At 45.7% G+C, this 21,535-nt stretch overlaps 1 protein-coding gene across 15 annotated transcripts in view; it reads right to left on the bottom strand.

The window, feature by feature from the left end:
* The window catches only part of TANC2 (tetratricopeptide repeat, ankyrin repeat and coiled-coil containing 2), a 280,392-nt gene that overhangs the window by 139,247 nt on the left and 119,610 nt on the right, over positions 1 to 21,535 (bottom strand). For 7 of the 15 annotated variants that reach the window (XM_084496021.1, XM_084496023.1, XM_084496022.1 and 4 more), the window contains 2 exons: positions 18,782 to 18,853; positions 12,676 to 12,855 (listed from right to left, as the gene is read on the bottom strand). In XM_084496021.1, coding sequence (XP_084352147.1) covers positions 12,676 to 12,855; positions 18,782 to 18,853 — 252 coding nt within the window. Of the gene's footprint in view, positions 1 to 5,495; positions 6,015 to 12,675; positions 12,856 to 18,781; positions 18,854 to 21,535 lie in introns of those variants that run through there. The other 8 variants (XM_084496015.1, XM_084496027.1, XM_084496017.1 and 5 more) reach the window with 4 other exon arrangements.

Genomic DNA, 21,535 nt, shown 5'->3' with positions numbered 1-21,535 from the left:
CTCTAAAACCTCTGCTGAGACACCATCAAACCCTTGCTTTGCTCCTTACCGTGTCCCTTACTGCTATTAGCGCTGGCTTTCTCCGTATTAATGTCAGCTGGTGCAATGTCCTGGCACTTAGCTGCAGCAATTCCCTCGTGCTTTCTGCATTCATTGCTTGAAAAACTTCAGGTTAGGTATCGCAGCATGAAGGCTTCCCTAGCCTGCTGTAATTACCATCATCAACAGCAAAAGCATTGCCAATACTAATTTAACAATTAAACATACAGGTTGACAGTGCCTATCATAATTCATTTACAGGTGGGTTTGGGGGGTTGGTTTTGGAGGGAGACAGATGTTTATTTTCATTGAAGCTGGATTTTCTTTGCATCATAAATAATTAGTTTTTTGTTTTGTTTTGCTTTGTTTTTTAAAGTAGCTGCTTTGTTCAGAAATACGTGGTTATATTAAAAGCTCAGCTTGGCAAGAGGCTGATTTTACTGTCTTCTTGATATAGCTCCTTTAGATTACATAAGAGCAACAGCAGTATGAATTAAGGGCTGGACAAGCTTATTTACCCATCAAAACTATCGGCCCTTTTCTACTTTCTAGAAATTTCAAAGCATGCCCAGGAAGAACTGCAGAAAGCAAACTGCCTAGTGCTGTTTTTTCTTCATGTATTGAAACAAAAATGTAAACCACTGTCAAAAAGCAAACAAAAGTTGCAGTTCAGATTCATTCAGCAATCATTCTCTGCAGTCATATACTCATTGAACAGCAAAACAGAGACCCTAATAGCAAAAAACAATGAACATACCCAACTTGTCTAATCAGCTGTTGAACTGAAAGAGGCCACCGTGGAACAGAAAGAGCAAATCTTGCTTCTTAAATATATAAAGGAGACAGGAATCTTGTAGAGAAAACTCGTCTACATTGCATTTATGGAGAGAAATCACAGAAATGCTGTGAATAAGGAACAGAGCAGTCAAAAGGAATCGAATGAAGAAGAGCAAGCAACAGCCCAGATCTTCCCCTCTGCATGAACTAGCAGGATACTCAAACATGCACTGCTGAAAACAAAGGTACTTATGGGTCTGATTTCTTCAGGGGGGAAATTGTAAAGCACTGGGAGGGAATAATGTTGTGTTTCCTCCCTGTCTGCCAGCCCACATTTACCAAAGCTGACCAATGTATTTCCTCTGCTTTAAATTCTGTGGGGTTGGACTATGCAAAACAAAGGACACCGCAGCGTTAGAACAAACCCGGTGTGAAGCTGAGTCCTGAAGGCCTGGTTATCATGTACTGAAACACAGCGCAGTCGCTGAAATAATGCTTACACTGCCATGTATTAAGCACCGCTTTGATGCAAACATGAAAGCAGGAATTTAGCCTCGTGTGTATAAACAAACCCGTGTGCAATGCTGAGATGGTGACTTCACAGCTGAGCTGGGTATTTGGCAATCACAGAGCACAACAATGTATTTATACCTGTCCAAATATAAACTTTTAACAAATATGGTACAAGATAAAGCGTAGCAGCAGTTCCTTCCCGAGAAGGCAATGTGGAGCTATTCTCACCCCCTTATGCAACCTGCCTGCGTGTGCAGTGGGCGGCAAGAAGCTGTCTCTGCTCCAGAGCTGTGCCAACAGGTCCTGGGCCGCAGAACTCCCTTCTCCCAAGCCAAACTAAAGGAAATATTGGCATTCCAGCCATTCAGAGGCATGGCCAACACGAACAACCCAACTGATTCAGAAACAAGGTTCTGAGGAGGGGATAAAGAAATGATGATGTTTCACAAGCCCTGAAGTACTGGCTATCAAGGCATGAAGTAACGCCTGGCACCAGGCTCCATACATCTGCAGGTGTGGTTAGACACCAAGTCCTTGCACCAAGCCAACGGTGACCCTTGCTAAATCCCTTGTGAAGCCAGACATCTACTGTCATCTTCAGCTGAGCTGCTCCCCACTTCTAACAGCTGGGTGGGACTAAGTCCCCAGGAAAGGGACACCCGGGCAGCCTCGTCAGCCCCTACCGACTCCATACGGGGACAGACAGGGACCGGCCCCATGGATCCCAAGGGATGTGATGAAGGAGTTTCTGAGATGAACATTACCAGGCTCTGATAAGCAGCAGCCAGTTACAATGCGGCATGTTTCAGGACTCTAAATACCTTGTTTAATAAAGGTACACAACCAAGTAAATGTTGGAAATTAGGATTCCCCACCCCAATCCCCCTTTGTCAAAGTATCGTGTGAAAATAGCTCGAGATAATTTGTCTTCCCATTTCATTTAGCTGTAGGATGTGTCATCGTTGCTGCCAAAAAAGCCCATCTCCACATGGAGCACACGTCAACACAAAACGTTAGGCCACGCAGCTGTGCCTGCAGTCCAACCACCAGCTAGATATTTAAAGGCCTCCTTTTTAAACGATTCAAAAAGCTGATGCTGAAAGAAGAAAGAAGCTGGTTTAGAAACGCGTGCACACATTATCTACTGGGGAAAAATCATCCTGAGCTGTATCCTGGTAACAACCAGTGCATTATTCCTTAGCTGAGTGCACAGGAGAGGGATGGATCATGCTAGTGCAGATTTTGAGGTGCAAGAACCATTGGTGAAGGTTTATGTCAACAGCAGGTATGCATATATATAGGAATACGGCTTGAATATTGGGCCAAAGGCATCCTTGCTACAACCCCAAATAGCATGCATGCAATTAAATAAGTCCCGTATGGGGAGTGGGATTACACGCCAGCAGCAGCCAGCCAAGGGAGGTCACTGCAGAGCAAGTGCCAAAGCAGCAGTCCAGGGCCATGGATTAACCTCAATCCTTAACTTTGTCCATCGTGGGCACGGGTTGGGGATCCGTGATGAAAACCCGGCACACGGCTGGGCACTGTGGGACACCACCACAGAGCAGAGCCGCGTGCGTGGCTTAGCTGTAACGCTGCGAGCCATGCAGAGCCTGCCCCAAGTCTGTCCCGACCGCAGGCAAGCAGGTACAGATGACTTCTGCAAAAGCAAAGGTTGGTCTTTGGACAAATAACCCAACCCAACCCAACCGGGCAGGACAGAGGAAGAAGAGTTCACAACACAGGTTCGCTCATCGTTATAGATGTAGGAATGGGTAAGAACCCCCCAGCCCAGCTGGAGGTGGGGATTGCTCCACAAGCTGTGCTGCGAAGGCCCCTCTGCCCACAGAACAGCTTTGGGGGAATTTTCTATGAGCAGAAGGAGGAAAGATGCAAAGGGGAAAACGATGGCCTGGTTCAACCCCATGTTAAGGCTTCCTACACCACCTCCTCTGGTTACAGAAACTTTCTAGCTATGTGTAAAAATTCTCACGCAGCAGAAGTGTAATCGTGACAGATGCTCCATTTTGTGTAGCACCAGTGTGAAATAAGGACAGGCTTCTGGCTCAGAGCTTTCGAAAAGGCACGGAGGCTTCGGGCTATTCTGCCTTTCTTCTGGTTTGGTTTGTAGGGTTTCTTTTGTTTGTTTTGTTTTTAATGTTACCTGCACTAAACACAAACAAAGGGAGAACCTAAAGGTGTAAACACATATAACAGACCCGAAATGAAAAGTTACTAGTGCCTTTTCCCAGCCACAGTGTTGTGATGACATGTTTACCTCTGCACAAAACATCCTGGGAAGGAGCACACTGTAAAGGCTCTGCAGGCCCAGCGGGCAGGCAATCTCAAGGCAAACATCAAAAAAAGCATGTGAGATTTTGTGCCCAACTCCATTATGATTTCTGTTAATATGGAAGGCAGTCGTGTGTCAAAAGAAGTCAGAACAGGGTTCTTGCCTTGTGAACAGCATTCTGGAAAATCTGTGCTAAAACTGGTTTGTGACTTTCAGCAGCCAATGCATATGTTAAGGCAATTTTTCCTTCCCTCCACTGAAAATAAAATAAAAGCCACATCCAGACCACCAGGAAATTAATGCAGAAATGTCACGAGTTTGACAGATCTCCAACAACAGAAAAGCCATCAACACACCAATGGGTTTAATTCCAAGAGCTGCAGATGGACACAGTACTTATCTATGTAAATGTTAGGAACGGTTTTGGAGACCTAAAAAAACAAGTGGGAAACGCACGAATTTCATCTAAAGAACTGTGTTTGTTTACTAACTGTAGAGGCACGCAGGTAGGATGCACAAAAATGTGCCTGTTATAGCTGTGCAAGCCCAACTGGTTTCCATTTAACTGTACAACTGTACGCCTGTCAAACCACAAGCCCAAAAACAAGGGATGAAGCATCCGAAAAAAAAAAAAAAAAGCATAGTAAGAACTACCACAACAGGAAACAAATATTCGGCATACATTGCTGGAGATGAAAGAGGATCCTCCTTCTCCAGCAGGTTTCGCTCCTGGAGGCAGGAAGGTTTGACACCGGAGTACAAGAGAGGACTGAAAACGCAGGCACCAAAATCACAAAGAAACGTTGCCTGTGGGTGTGCTACTTCATTTTTTATAAGGGATGATTCAATTTTCCTTCCTGACATTATGTAAGTTTGCTCGTTGCGTTAAACCTCCAGATAGCCACGGACTGCCATGCATCAGGGAAAATTAAATGGAAAGTGAGTGATGGCCAGAAAAAAAACACATTACACATCCTGCAAAAAACAGAATCTAATGGCACACTTTACAGATAATTCAGTCCTTGTCGGCACTGTGTGGTTCAGAAATGCAAGCAGGAGTGGGCCTCCAATCCCACCTCCCCTCCTACACGAAAAACATGAATTTTAGATCAATGTCATGCTGACAAAATGACAGTTAAAGAAAGCAAGAGAAGAAAATGTGAACATATTGCCAGCAGTATGATATAAAAATACCTAGAAACGATGAAAAGTCTACACTGACACCAACAATTTTAACCACAACACCTCTCGAAAACAAGTGCAGCATGAACACCAGGCGCCCAAGCAGCTTTCCTCAAACTACGCCTTGAAAACAATTATTTATATATTGGGTATTTTTCCTAGTAGCACAAATTAAAACTTACTCTTTTAGCGGGAAGCAATTCTTTGCCTCCCAGCACATAAGGGATCTATAACCCACTCAAATCTCATTTGTGGTCACTCTGCAATATCGAAGAAAAATCTTATCTCCATCCTATTGTTCTAAGATCAAAAAGAAAATCATTCTTGGTATCTGTGGCTATTTTTCAACTCACTCCTTGGTAGATCTGTTCTATTTCAGCACTACTGGAAAAGTGGGATTTTTTTGCATTGCACATTGATTTTACATTTTGGGCATGCGATTCTGCACATCTCTGCAAGCAGCAGACAAACTCGGGATTATGTAAAAGTATTGCAACAACACCTGAAAGAAAAATACCCAAAGCAGCATAATCTTTACTTACACTACAAACCTCCTAATGGCTTCCTCGTAAGCTACAAGTATTCAAGTCCCTCGTTCTACATTGATTTTCTGCAGAGTTAAAAGAGGCCAAGAAAAGCCTAACGCGATTTAAATCAAAGTCCATGCAAGACAAATTGTCCAGATACTCACAAGGCTTTGTTTTCACTCCCCGCCACCTGAGAGCATGCAGCCTTGCAGCAGGAAGCCGGCGAAAGCCTGCAAATTCACAGGTAGCGATGCCGCGAGAGCAGCAGCCCAGGCCGGATCCTGCTCTGGTGCCCACCTCTCCCTAGCGCCAGCTCCATATTGCTGCTCCCAACGTCAGGATGATGTTACAGGTGCCACCTCCCGCTGCTGATGTCAAGCTCGGCTCCCAAAAGCACAGCGCCGCTCTCCCTGCGGTGCCTGCTGCCCCTGCCAAACATCACTTCAGCATCGTCTGCGTCCCCGGGGAGCAGGCTGCGGGATGATTTGGGGAAGGCTTCCAGACGCACGGCTTCTCTCCTCGTTAAGCCTCTCGGCGTTAAAGAGCCTCTCCTTCCAGAAGGCTGCAGCAAATGTAGACTGTACGCCTCCCTCGGGGGGAAATGAAGTATTTTTACACAGTTTCTTTCTCCGGCGCAATCTAATTTGCTCTTTTTTTTTTAGAGCAAATTGCTGAAAGGATAGGTAAACAATGGCGCAGAACAGCGGAGTCAATGATTCCCCAATGCTCCCCTGAACATTTTGGAGTAAGCCGAAGGGCTGGCGATGCAGCCCAGGACCAGAGCTGATGAATGGTGCAGTGCTGCTGTTGTCATGGCAACTCGGAGAAAAAAAGCAGCACCATATAAGGAGTTGTGACATGGATTCTGGGAACAATTTATACGAAAAGGCTGTAAGCCCTTGGATGCTTTAAAGCTGCAGCATCCCCTTCTCCCCGTCTGCATCCCGCCTTCACCCTCCGGATGGAAGCGGGCGGTGCAAATCAGCGCAGGCACGGCTGCCTCCACCCAGGGCGTGCTTGCATTGGGAGCCTGGTACCAAACCCCAGCAGCACGAGACGACTTTCAGCGTTTGCAAACGGTCTGCTTGGAACGAGGAGGAAAACGGCAGGGAGCTAGCGCTGACCCCAAGTAGCGCCTGTGTCCAAGCAGGGTGGTGACGAGACCTGTGGCGAGCGCACAGCTCCGCGCAGGTAAGCGGCTCCCGGAGCTGAACCAAACTGCAGCACCATCAGGTGGCTGAGAGCCCGAGCGGCACCGAGCAGGAGGCAGCCACTCCTCCTGGAGCCGGCAACGCATCCCCAGAGCAAGCCGCAGCGCAGCCGCTGCTGTGCCGCCAAGGCTGGCAGGGCCCTAAAGCATCTTCGGATAAAGCAGGGCAGTGAAAGGCAACCCGGACACATGGCTGCCCCAGCAAGGTATCAGACAACCGAGGTTTCTGTTCCATTCTGCAGCTCTGAGGGGAAAATCACACTGGTTTACACTATGGTCAGATGCCTTCCACTCGATGCATGCACTCAGACAGACAAGGTACCGGAATCATGAGAGCTGCGACTGTTTCACCTAAAGCTGACCCCACACATAGTCCTAAAGTCTCTGCTTAGCAAAGAAAATCCAGACTTTCAGAAATTCTGTCCACTTCTTACCCTATTTTATCTGAACGAATTCATCTGGGCCCAAACAGCTCTTCCCCAGCACCCACACCTCAGCCAGCTGTTCTGACACCTCTCACATCCCTACCCAGCTGCGATAGCATCTTCGTTTTGAGAGAATACACAGTCCCAGAGGGCTGGGATTATTAATCTGGTTTTGCCACCATCCAACAAGGATGAAGATTTCAAGTAGAAATCTCAGCTTGGTTCGTCCCACACTGGCAGTGAGTGCCAAGACCATTCGACCACTTGCTGAAGATGCAGGAAGATGCAGTGTTCCTCCATCTGCTCCCAGTGGAGGGGAAGGAGGACATGGGAGGAGGGTGAAGTCCTGGCTCTGCCATCCCCCAGCACGAGCAGCGAGGGGATGACGGTGTCCCAGGGGTCCCCACAGCCTGGCTGTATCGGGACCAGCACCGGTGGGTTCATTGCCACGCCAGGGCTGAGCGAGTTTCCCTCCTGCTGCAGCTCCTCTCCCAGCTTCTTTTAAGGATCCAGTTGAAGGGTGTTGCGTTTTTCTTGGGGAAGAGGAGGTTATTAATTGCCTAAATACAACTAGGAATGCTCCTATTTCTTTCTGTGAAGAGCATTCTTAGGGGAAGTTCCTCCGTTCCCAAAACACGAGGGAGAACACTTTCCAAGCAGGAGGCTTTGCAACGCAGCTGATTCCTCGGGCCCATGTCTTCAAAGACACTGAAGCATCACGCTGCACACGGGAGGAATGAGGCCTCCGAGAATCCAGACCTACATGTAAATACCTAAGCGACTTCTAGAAAAAACAGGATTTGATTCCTAAATTTCTTAACAACTCTCTCCCCTCCTCCCTCTGTGCATGGGGACTCGCACACACACTTTCTGAAAGAATTCTGAAGCTCCCAATCTGTTATTCAATGAGAAAATTAAAAATAGCCCCGTACAGCGACGAATAAAATCATCCCTGTGCGTGTAAATTTACAGCCTGTAAATTAGAAACCTTTCCCGGGGAGGAGTCAGGTGTGGCACAGGGCTTCGTGCAAACACTTTGCACGCGGGAGGTTCACGCTGAGGGAATAAAGCATCAGCAGCTGAATCTTGCAGCCCAGCATCAATTTTAACCTCGTACACCGCCTGGTTACTATTTTTGGCTTCGATTCAGGAAAGCACTCAGATACATTCATCTCCATAAGCACCCTCCTGAAAAGCGATGCCTTCCTGAATGGAGGTGCACGATGCAGTCGCGTTATTTCCATTCAGCCGTCGATAACACGCCGCTGGTGTGGGGTAGAATATTTCACCCGACGGTTTCGGAAATGGGACCTCTCTTTGTGCAGCAAGCACAGTAACTTTCAAGTGCTAATTTCCCTCCAGAAAAATCCAAATGGTGTCTTCCACATCCTTATCCTGGGTTGGCAGGTCTGGGTTTGTTTTGTTTGTTATAATGTATTTTTCATGTTATGCTTGCTAATAAACCGCTTCTGTTATAAAAAATACATTAAATACAGCAACTGAGGTTCAACACACCGATCTAAAATACGTGCTCAGCCATTGCTGAACAATAGGTTGTACATGCAGGAGAGGGAGAGAGCTGATTACTTATGCTCACTATTACTTCACCCTTTGGAGCAACAATGACCTTAGTTTTTCTTAATCACCGTACCATTCAGCAGAGAGAAAATTGCAACCGTACTGAATATTTATCAACCCCCGAATCCAGCCAAGTCTCTGTATACAGAAAACAGAGATATCAAAATGTCAGCAAGGAGCCTCAGTTCCTCTGGAAAGAAAACTAACACATCACATGATGCTTTCTAAAAAAAAACATGGAAATTTTAACTGTTCTGGGAAAGCAAAGACAACCTGTGTACAAATCAGCTAAGAACTTTAAAAGATGACATTAAAAATCAATAAAGAGCATTGCAGTTTCTACTGAGCCAATTTCTCTGCACTATACAGGCATCCTTTCCTTTTTAAAGGGTTAAATTGAAACCTAAATGAACTGCAGCCCCTTTTCAAGGGCATCACGGGGCATATCTCAGCATATACCCTATCTGTACTACAACGTATGCGTGCGGTTCCTGAGCCACCCACGATACTTCAGCCCTCAAACATGAGCGCATCATCTAGTGAACAGCCAGAGAAGTGCTTCATATTGAAATCTTCATTTCTGAAGAGCTCCAGAAAGCATAAAGCAGGAATTCGGTACAGTCTTGTTGCAAATGGTCTTAGGTATTAAATCTTTAGGGAAAAAAAAATAAAGACAACAAAGCGTTTTATCTAATGAATAGTATCATTCCACTATCCGACCGCTCCACAGATATGGAAATTATTACATGAATGGGTTAGTCACACACAAATGTATGTAAGAAGCAAAGAGCATGAAAAAGCCCCTACAATTGGATAATTTCTCAACAATTTTCTATGCTCTGAAGGTCGCTTTGAAAAATCCATGTGGCAACTGTCAGATGGACAAAAGGCTCTCTTTGTAATACTCCGGTTTCCCTGAATAACCCTCATCCTTTTTCCAAAAGGAATCACTGCTGTTATTGTGCAGTATTAACAACTGGAAATAAGAACGAGACAAAGTAAAAGAACAAACAGAATCCCAGCCAGCAAGACTTGGGGAAATGTCTCTGTGCATTCACTGTCAGGCTAATGGCCATTTACTTTCATCTGTAAGCTCCTATAGTCACATGAGGATTCTTCAACCCATTTTTATTTATTTATTTAAATCAATTCTACCAGATTTTGAGTGTGCTACAAGAGCACTTGCAAGTCTCCTGGAATATTAAGGACAGAAATGGGGAGAAACGCATCAAAAATAGTGCAAGGCTGTGAACTTGTCTTCACAAATCTAGTACTAACTCTAAGGTATTTTTAAGGAAACAGCATTATATGTAAAATAATGAACAAAACTGAGGAGGGTCTTTACAAACTGCCAATTGATGTCCACCAGTAAAATAAAATAAAATTTAAAAAACAATTTACTGATATAGTAAATGGTCAAATATTCAACAACCATCTCTTTCTGTGGCTGATGGATTTTTTTGCTTTTCAAAACTCTCAGATTAATAGTAAACATGAGGCACAGACAATAAGAAATAGGTGAAGAAATGTGATAAATGCCCTGAATAACAACCAGTGAAACAATGCTACTTTCCCAGTTCCTTTACATTTTACCTTAATGAAAGCAAACAAATTCCTATAATGACTGCACAAGGATGTAAAATAAACATCTCCCTTTTACAATATCAACAGTAAATTAAACTAATAATTTTTAAAATCATGCTAATCCACCAACGCACTGAAACACACTTTGAATTCTAAGTACTTCAGGAGCTCCACTGAAGTCATCAAGACATGTACGTGCAAAACATCAGCATGTGTTTTCATGCTGTATTGGACTGGGTCTAGCTGGAACAGGATATTTAAAACAGATGGAAAAGGAAAAGTGCAAAAGCCCAAGAAAATCATCTTCCCAATCAATTTCCAATAGATTCCTGTGCGCGACCCCGAAATGGACCTCCGAACAAAAAGAAAAGGCAATACTTTTCTTCATTAACTTTTAAGTAATAAGAATTATCACCATTGTCTTGGTGTCATGCCGGTGTGTACACCCGTTCAGAAGACACGTTCAATGCATACAGTTTCCAAAGAGGACTGGCAGGGACTAGGCCTTCTCACCAGCTGAATGCCTACGTTGTAGTTCTACAAAATAACCTTGCCGGTGCTAGAAAGCAAATTTCAAGCAGAATGGCAGCAGGGACACTGCCTGACCCCCTGGAAGTTCGTGTGGTTCCCCCTCCTTTTCTTTGAAGTACTGCCTGCAAAAGCTACTGCCGCAATTCCAGTATCTGCTGTTCTGAGGAGCCAGTAAAACTCTCCGAGCGGCAGCCCTGCCAAACCCAACAAAAGCTTTCTGAGCCGGGAGATGGAGTCTGATCTGTTTCCACGTGGAAAAAAAGATAATTATAAATATATGGAGCTTAATCTGCTTGGCTGGGCTGGTGCCACGCGGAGAAGCGGGGGGAGGCCGATGCCTGCTGCCAAGCCAGGGGCCGGCAGCTCCACGCCAAGGTGGCTCGTCAGCAGGCTGGAAGGGAGCTCCGGGGGGCAAGCGAGCTTCCCTCCTCAACAGGGTACAGCTCAAACTCTCTGCCATATCCCACAGGACAGCAAGGAACTGTTGGGGCAGTTGTATAAATCTAACGGTGCTCAGAGGTACAATGGGATGACACAGAACGGACTGGAGTCAAATGAGGGTGACAGAAAGGCACTGAATGAGATAAAGACACTAGGTTTATGGAACTGGTTAATTTTAAAACACCACAAAAGAGAAAATTGCTGCAAGTAACTCAAAACCTAAAGGAAGATGTGAGTGTAAGTGCATAAAGCTACATATGTACTTGCAAACTGCTTGCTTCCGTGTCATGTCAAATAAGCTGGCAATGTTACACATTAATAAACCTAATTACTTATGAAAATTAAAAGCTTCATTGACTACAAGCTTAGGGGGCTGGGTTATCTGAATGTAGAGTGGAAGCAGACAACTCTATAGATTTTATGCTCCTTCCACTGACTACACACTCAGCCCAGAGCAGGCATTGACCCACGTCAGTGCCCTACCCTCTTACCAGCACCTACGGCCAAGGAATTTCTCTCTTGGTGCATTTACCTGTCAGAGATAATACTGCTATTGATTAAAATGTTTTAAAGGGGGAATGACTTGCTAGCAAGAGAGTCTGGATGGCAGATCAGACTCTACCCATCCATCAGGACACAGAGATGACTCGAGAGCGACAGGAGCGATTTCGATTACGGACAGAAATTCTGTTCAACTTAACACAGGTGGAAGGAGTTATTCACCCTGTCTTTCACAGAAGCATCGCATCATCACGGGTACACAGACCATCCTCAACCAAACCACAGGACTTAACTCACGCTTCTGAGTCCTTTTCAATTTCTCCTTTCACCAGTGGGCAGGGAAAACAAAGGTACTAAGCATACTGGATTTGCCTTTTGTAAGCAGAGGTCAAATTATAGCAGCTAAAAATTGGGTTTGGAGATTTCTCTCAATATAAATGTAGCACCCTGACTGGTCATTTTTAAAAATGGGCATGGAGGTATGTCAGATTTTAGGCAAGAAGCAAGTTTCTCAAAACTGCTACCAGTATGAATATGATGTCAGGCTTTTACACGGCTATTAGATGCCAACTGCTTTCAAAAATCCAACTACTTCAAAATCCTTAGGTGTTCAAATCCAAATCCCGGGAGATTAGATAAACAAAACAGTTTAAAAATATAAACAAACTGTGAAAAAAAGATCATTTGTTGCACAAGTTTATCGTTTTTCTGATGAATTCTCTCAGCATTCAAAATTTCAGCAAAGTTCAAAATTACTGTAACGTTTCCATTGTGCACAGACCGTAATACAAAATGGAAATAAAATTTCCCAAAAACTTGACAGTTCTCAGAAAAGCAGAGAATATTTGTTAAAAAGAATGATCATTTTCAGAACAGAGAGACTTCTCCAGCAGAGGGAAATCCAATCTGTTCTTTTAAACACTCTGATTGTGCAAACACTACTGGTTTTGACCAAAGTAGAAGCCATAATTAACAAATGATGACTTTCATACAGAAGCTTGTTCAAAGTTTTCTTAGCGATTTTTGCACCAAAGGACCTTAAAAGCCCTACTGAACTTTATTTAAAGTCCTTACCAGTTAACTTCTTCACAGGTTGGAGCCGAACACTGATAGACTGATGTGTGAGTAAGGGGGAGGATGGAAGGGAGCGGGACATGCCCTCCATAATCCGAATGTGCTGCATACCTTCGGTCACTGGGAGTGGCGGAATAGCGTAGTCTGGTTCAAAAGCACAGTCGTTCTCTGTGGAGGTGCCTGAGAGGAACATAAAGAGAAAACAGAGCTGGTTAGAAGAGGCAGGCTTCTGCTTTCATCATTCCCAGACAGAGGACTGTCTGGTTCAGGGCGAGCCCAGCCGGAGCGAGCGCCGTTTCGCTGCACGTCTCTCTCAGCCCTGCAGATAGCAGTGGCGGCTGCTTTTTTGTGCTTGCCTGGCACGATCTTGGTGCTTCCCTTGAAGAAATTATGTTTCTGTAACAGCATCTCAGCATAGCTCTTCAGATTATGAACAGCATAGCCATGAAATATTTATTTTGATTTTTCTCACTTGTCTTTAAGAGTCCTAGAGTCACCGGTTTTGAATTTAATTCAGAGAAACCAATAAATCTTTCACTCTTTTTTTTTTTTGTGAGCTTAGATTGTGGATTTCTAATAAAAATCCTTTGGGTCGAATTAAATTTTCTCTTTACATTTCGCTAACATTCCTTATTTATATATGGCCTGCAGATTAAGACAGCTTTCATACTTCTTCCAAGCCCACAAACACGCTGGCCTTCCACGTGCTGGGCAGTGCGGCCGTCGAGGTCAGCACGTTGTGCTGGGGAAACGCCGGGCTGGTGGGACTAGGAGATCTGAGAGCGGGCAGACACTATCTTGGAGAACAGTCAGGGAAGGCAAAAGTAGCTTGAAATCAAGGGATGTAAAAGATGCTGGGGTAGATGGAGTAAAGGCCTGTTCTGGAGGACCTTCGGCAGAAAGAGCAAGGACTGAACAAAGCCTCCTGAGGCAGCCCCCTGCAGCTACCCCACAACGACCACGCAGACCCCAAGCCCTTTAAAGCCGGGATGGAGGCCGCGTTCCTGCAGACCCCATGGAAGACAGCCAAGTAACACAACAACAGGTGGAGATACAACGTCTTTGACAATAAATGCACATATTGCTCATTATTGCAACGCACATTAGCGACAACCGAAGCACAGGTGTTGCACAGCAGCAGGCAGTCGGGGCCTGCTCCTCCTGTGGAAACCTCCATCGCCTGCAGCCAGTTCCCTGCCCGCAGCCAGCCAGGCCGTTAACCTAATAGAGGCGGCTCAGAATTCAGCTGCAGAAGCCTCTTAAGGCCCTTAATATTTCATTACACACACCGTAACGAGATTATGCTCATGCCACACCTTTAAGAGCTGGGTTTTAGCTTTTAGTGCCTGATGATGCTTTCCCTCCAGAAAGACAATTATTATGTGATTTCCACTGGACACTCGTGTGGTTCTCAGGGGCTTGAAGAGCACGGTTAGAAGATGAAGCACAGCTCCTAGGGAGCGGGCAGGCAGGTGAAAGCGGGGGGAAGACAAAAGGGTGAATGCCTTCAAATACGGGGTATTGCAGAGGAGACAACAGACTAACTTCATTCAACAGCCAAAGCACAACGTGAACACCACAATATATGAGCAGAAGGAAAGGCCACGTGGAAAGAAGCATTAAAGCTTTTGACAAGCTCCTGCAGCACACTGCGAGGTGGCACCGCTGTGGTTACAGTCCATCCACAGCTGATGCCAACTTTCAAGAACCTCTCTCAGCATTTTTGTACCACTCATGACAAGAAATCAAAAAACACAAACACGTTACCCACACGCTAGTTCTGACAGTTCAAAACTCCGACTTTACTCTCTTCCTTTCTGAGCATTTGCCACAGTTTACTGAACATTCAAGGCCTACTCTTTATGGAGGAGATCTTTTTCTTTTTTTTTTTTTTCTTTTTTAACTTCGGTACACTGAAGTATGATAGTTTGTTATGTTTTATTCATTAGAGATTGTCATTATTGCCACAAACCGAGCAAGACACTGATGTTTTTCTATTCATTTCATGCTGCTTTAATTAAGTGTGCACACAAACGCCCTAACAGAGTACATCCCTTTAAGGGAAGAATGGATCATTGTTTGTTCTTATCTTTAATTTTGTATTAAAAGATGATGCTGCTGACATTATCTTGTGTGTGTTTTTTTTTGAACACAGATTTTAATATCAAATATTTGGCTGTAGTCAGAGAAAGCTCAAATGACTGCCTGGCCACCTTCCCACTGCACTTAATGCTCATCCTACCTGAGCTGCCTGAGTGAAGGGAGGTGATCACCAGCAGGTGATTGTCCCCCTGTGCTCTGCTCTGGTGAGGCCGCACCTCAAGTTCTGTGGTCAGCTTTGGGCCCCTCACTACAAGAAGGACATCGAGGCCCTGGAAGTGTCCAGAGAAGGGCTACGAAGCTGGTGAAAGGCTTGGGACACAAGTCCTGTGAGGAGCAGCTGAGGGAACTGTGAGTGTTTAGTCTGGAAAAGAGGAGACTCAGGGGAGACCTCTGTTGTAACTCCTGAAAGGTATGGGGAGCTGGGGGTCAGCCTCTTTTCTCAGATAACTAGTGATAAAACTAGAGGGAATGGCCTCAAGTTGTGCCAGGGGAGGTTCAGGTTGGAAATGAGGAGACATTTCTTCTCAGAAAGAGCAGTCAGGCATTGGGATGGGTTGCCCAGGGAGGTGGTGGAGGCACTGTCCCTGGGGATGTTCAAGGAGAGGTTGGACGTGGTGCTCAGGGACATGGTTTAGTGGGTGACAGTGGTGGTAGGGGGATGGTTGGACCAGATGATCCTGAAGGTCTTTTCCAACCTTAGTGATTCTATGAAGCAGCTGTGGGTGACTGCAACAAACCTGCCGCCAGCACCACTCTCTCCCAGGCATTGAGCCTGTGCTTATGGACCTCTTCCAGGCACGGCACCGTTCCTCTTCAATCACAGGAAGAAGTGCTCTGGTGTGCTGAGACTGCCTTTCTCTCAACTCATTTTAGTGCCCTCAACGGAGGTGCCTACATCTGAGCAGGCTGTCCAGAAGTGCTCCTCAGTGGAATTTCAGTGGAGTTTAGGACAAGATGACACAGGTTTGGGTTCTGCTTTAGGAAGGGAATCGTGCCCTGGGCTCCACGCAGTGCACCAGCGTTTGGTGCAAACACAGGCAGTCATCTCACAAACGTCCACCTGTAACCAGCATTTTTCACACCTTTGACCAGCACAGCAAGGCCCAACAGCCACAGCTTCAGAAGTGGAAGGTCACCATTTCTCAGATCGCTTTCCATCGGGTGCTAAGCAGCACGTCGTGCCGACAGGACAGACAGGCGTGCTCCAAGGAGCAGGCCTAAGCCTCACGCTCACACAGCGTGTGGGACAGCAGCTGCTCAGCAGACCTCAAAACCTGAACTTTGATGAACATCACTTTGTTTTTTTTCTGGTAATTGTCCAAAAGTTGCAGTGACTATGCTTAATTATGGAGTTGGGCCTATTTTTTTTTTTTTTGAGGAAGGCATAATTTGATATAATACTGTTAATATACCTTTAAAAAAATAGTATCTTCCAGTGTTGTACTGCCAGCTTAAGTTACTGGCTCCATACATAGCTTACTTGACATAAGACCTTGCTTTTTCCAGAGCTGTTGAGCTGAACACCTCTGCTGACTCTGCAAGCCTGCTCCAAATCACCCCTGAGTGCCAGGAGAGGCAAATGGCATTAGCGCCGAAATTGGCATTGACATCAACAAAATCAATCTATACCTAAGGCTTTGGGGAAGACCTAAAAGGCAGTGCACACTTTATTACTACACTTTAAGTTCAAAGTTATCTTTGACCAAGGATTGTCACTTACCTAAAATTGAAGGCAACTGGGGGCAATAACTTATGTAGAAGAAAGTAATGACAGAAACTTGACCAAGTTTTCGGGAATATTTTCCCTCTTAAAATTCTCAAACGCTTTAAAAGAAAACCAGCACACTCGCAACATATCCAGAACTTATTATTTTCATTCCACACCGTCAGAATTCCTCTCGCACCCTGGCCAGAGTCAACAAGCAAACAGGGTCACTGAAATAGACTTAAATTTGTTTCAGCCAGAAGGAGTACTGGGCTTTATCAAACCCTGAGATAAGGGAACATTCACGGCTGAACCAGAACTTTGACAGCTTCTCTACTAGCTGTACTTAAATAAAATGTTACTATAAATTATATATGAACTAATTGAACTAACAGATTATTTCTTGAAGTATTCCAAGATAACAGAGCTTCATAAACAACTCTAAGACTTAGGCATCACGGATGGCAACATGGAAGTTTAACCAGCAGGAAGATGACCTCCTTATTTTGGTCAGCTGTTTATCTAGGCATAATAAAACCCCTTAACCCACGATGATGAGAAATGCATTGTGCAGGCAGCCAAGCAGCTCACGCACACAGACCAGAGGCTGCCTGCTGCTCCAGACCTGCATCCACTGCTCCAGCTGCTCACGAGGGAGCTCCTTGTGAATGCTCCTACATGCTTACACTGCTGCACTCGGAGGCAAACAGAAATAGGATGGTTGTTCCTTGGCAAGCAGGAATTTGGAAAAAAAAAACACCCCTGTCCTCTGCCCAATATCAGTACTTTTCCACAGCAGCCAAGATGTTGACTGAACGGGCAGACGTGTAACCTGGGAGAACACGGTGTCTGAACAAGCGCGCCGAAATCCAGCAGGCAACCTGGAAACGAACAGCTCCATCCAAGCTGCTGTATCTTGTAAAAACAAGGCAACAGACAGAACCCAAACAAATAAAGAACATCATACAGACCAACAGAAAAGCAAGCGGGCAAGGCTCAGCCTTTAGAAGCAACATCAACAGCAACTTGAGCTGAACTAACTGCTGGGGAGAGAACTACCACTCGTCCTGCGTTCTCCAACAAAGCGAGAGAGCCAAATGCTGCTTGTATGCAAGCTGTCACCGAGTGCCTACAGCTAACAAGGGGATGGATAATTCCTCTATTTTAAAATACAGAATTGTAAAATGATAAGACAAAGGTCCTGTGCTAACAAAGTGGTTTCAGCTGCTGATGTTTCACAGGGCTTCGTGGCTTTAACTGTAAATTCCAATCCCCCTCATCCTGATCGCGGGCTTCAATCACTTGCAGCAATTTTGCCTGGGCAACACTGGAATGCTGCCAGAAAAGAACAATGCTCCGGAGAAAATGCCTCCATAATAAGTCATTAGGACACCATGACAACAACAGACTTGAACCTAAATGAAAGGAAAATTATTGCTGCAATCTGAAACAGAAAATAAGCCAACACACATAGCACCCACCAGAGTCATGCTTCCACGAAATGCTTTTTAATTGATCTCACGAGCTGCATAAAGATAACCTGCATTTTCACAACCCTCACAAATGAGCAAATGCTTAAAACTTATAAGTAAGCTACTTCAAAGGAAATGTAAGCCAGCACAGAGATAAGAGCCGCTGCTGTCAGCGACAGCAATTCCTGTTACACAGCCACAGCACTGGTTTTTACCACCAAGCCTATTGTGAATAATGGATACTCAACAAAAGAGGCTGTAGAATCATTATTTACATAATGTAAAGACTATTTTTACCACTTTCTTCATAGGACCCTTCGCCCTGTTCTTGTAGGGTGCAACACAACAAAGCAACAGACATATGAAGCAGCTGCTGAGCCCCCCCGTGCAGGATTGCCCACTTCCCATCTCTACTCACATCCAGGGGGTTGTGGGAGAGAATAAACTGGTTATTGAGAACCAGCCAGGTCCTCCCCTTTGCAAGCAGGGAGGGAAGCAAGCGGTGTTTAGATTTGTGCTGGTACGTGCTTAAGACTCCTTACACCTCTGCCAACAGCCCTTGCACAAAGCTCGGTCCCTCCGTCTGCAAAATGCAGATGCAACACGGGCACGCCTACGCTGGGCCACAAATTATCCTAAACTCCTTCAAACTGTAACAAGATCATCAGTTTTGTGAATATTACCAAATAGTCATAGCTGTACAAATAACAGCGATGGTTACAATAACTCCAAGAGATTACACAGTCTGCGAAAAACAGAAAACAAATACAGAGAAGGCGAACAAACGAGAAACGAGTCACCGAGGGAGAACAACACTAGCGTTTACCTTGCCCAGATCGGCTCTGACGGAAGTCTACACTTGCCTGTCTTCGGTCTGGTGGCTCCTCGTTCCCTCCATCTGCATGAGAACCAAAACAGCAGAAGTAGAACATCATAGTGGACAGGTCAGGCAGACGCAACTTTTCCTTGAGCCCCATCCCCGAGCCGTGGGGGCAGCTCAACGGGAGCTGACGCTCGCAGTGCGATGGGTAGGGCTGGGACGGGAAGGTGCAAAGGGGAGCTGGGGCACCCTGCTGCTGACTGCTCCGCTGCTTCTTCAAGTTTGTCCCCTGATTGCTGCAAATGAAGTCTAGAGGGTCCTCAGGAACAAAAGCAGGCTTTTAAATTCTCCTATGGACCCCAGAGAAATTTGAATGGAATAGGAACCAGGTTGGGCATCTTCAGTTAGCTCCTTCACTTTGGACCATTGTATCAAAACATTAAAAAAAATTATTAAGTGTATGATGAGACAGGCCCAGGAAAAAGAAAAAAAAAAAAAAAAAAAAAAAAAGAAGTGCTCTTTGAAATTGTTTCCCATTAAAACTATTTGTCAGCAAAAAAAAAAACTGGGAAGGCAGAGAGGAACAAAACCACTGCTCATTACATCCTCTTCTAAGCAGCTACGGTTAACAAATAACAAATCCATCTGGATAAATGTAGAGAGGGACATTGTGTACAATACTATACAATTAATTACATGCTGGTCTTCATTGATCAAGTGACCAGATTAGAAACAATAGATGCGCACATCAATATAGATGTTGGAGTACACAGGGGCTGTGCGGGCAGAAAGAAGTCTAGCTCTGCAGATGGTGAACAAGCAAAAACAAGCCTTCACAATGCAGGATGTTTTTCAGAGGTTATTAAAGCTTATGGCAGGGGGAGGGGAAGCTTTTGCAAGGCCTGAAATTAGTTTTGATACAACTGAATTCCTCAATAGCTGTATTACCTAAAAACTCGACAGCTGATTTCCGCCTTTACGCTTTGGGGTTACACTAGGAGGGGCTGCACCCCAATCTGTCTCCAGGCACACAGGGGGCAGCTGCTGTGCCCACCGATAATTCAACTTTACTGACTCCCATCGCAGGTGAGTACATCGGTCTGGCTTGAGAGGTAAGTTGTGTACCGGAGCACACCTGCAGAACTGAACAGGTGGCCCAAATTTACATCTAGCCCCTCCTGTGCCCCTAAAACCAGGACCACATCCCTGCTAAGGAGGGGTTCCTTCTGTCCTTTTCCCTTCACAAAACCCTTCCGGCCCTCAGTTCCACCTAAGCCACGTTCAGGCATCCTGAATGGGTGCTGGCAATGCAATTTGCTCTCACCTTTGCCTTTTTCCCTGGTCATACGACAGCTGCATGGAAAGGTCAGCCTACAGCAAGTTAAAGCAACCGAAAAGTGCCCATTTTCCATCAATTGCTCGTGCCCCAACAAGCCACGGTAATTGCCAGGTGTCGAGGAGGACACAGCCCATGACATTTTCCCCCCTCACTTTGCTACTCTGGCTGCAGGAAGGATGTGATATTGGAAATATGACTGCAATTTTGACATATTCAAGGAACCTTCGTTAGCTTAGAGCCGTCCTGGGGTTCGTTACGTGGAGCCTTCCTCCAGCCCGGCTGGCACCGACGAGCACTGCGTGATGGAGGGGCACAGGCTGCTGCCTCTGCGCTTCTGTTGCAGGTCGCAGTGCTGGTTTTGAACGCTGCCTAGCACGCAGATACCAGAATTATCTCTGTGCCCCCCCAGCTGCATGCCCACACGGACAACCTCGACATTAACGAAGGAAATAAAAACGAGTTCAAGTCGCGACCACAAACACACAGCGCAAGGCAATTGGAAGGACTGAAAGTTTCAAAAGACTACAGCTACAAAACCAAAGTCGCAGCAGTAAAATCAGGAGGAAAACCTTGTATTTAGTAAAAGCCACCTCATTGTTACCAAAGGAAATTAAACCTTTATCCCTACAGTCATTACAAGCACTGCTAAATGAGTGCCTTGCCCACAAAGCCATGGTCGGTCCCAACAAACCTGTCCCCAGGGGCACGGAGCGGCTTGCACCGTCCTCTGCAAAATGTTTCCAACAGGAGGCCGCACACCCTGTGGGGACTAGTGCCCGAGATGGTCCCTACGGCCCCGTCCTACCCCGAGGACAACCTGGGAGTCCTCTGTGGACAGGAAAACTGGCAACGGTTGGGTGAAGTTGCATTAGAAATCCTCTGAAACAAGACATCAAAACACGCACTGTGCAGCTTTCCTAGCTTTACGGAGGAAGAAAAAATGAAACAACATCCAGTTGTCAAGAGGTGCATGACAGGTTTCTTGATCAGGCAGAAGCAATGAAGCTACCGCGTTTTCTTTTTAGGTAAGACAGAAAGATGTGACACAATAAGAGAAATGGTTTAAGACTTAACCATAATCTGCCAAAGCAAACCACACACAGCAGGAACACAGATTTGGATCACGTGTAGCAGTCTCCAATAGATGACTTTATTTATCTACTAGTCTTAAACCTCCAACACATTCTTGAGTATGTTGGTATTACTGGAACCAGGGCACAGGATGGGAGGCGCAGGGCAGTCCCCGTGGCCAAGGGCAAGCCAAATGACCCGGGGGAGCCAGCCCCAGGAAAGGGGCCCTCAGCACCCCCAACCCTCCTTCTTGTCCACGTGAGGACGTCTTCCAGGCCAGTCCCAACACAGCCACCTTTGGCCACGCGTGGGCCACTCCATCACAGAGGCTTGCTGAGGTCACAGTGGCC

The sequence above is a fragment of the Aythya ferina genome (assembly GCF_964211825.1).
Source record: "Aythya ferina genome assembly, chromosome: 23".
In the NCBI taxonomy this organism is placed as follows: domain Eukaryota; kingdom Metazoa; phylum Chordata; class Aves; order Anseriformes; family Anatidae; genus Aythya; species Aythya ferina.
This window is presented reverse-complemented; position numbering and strand designations above follow the sequence as displayed.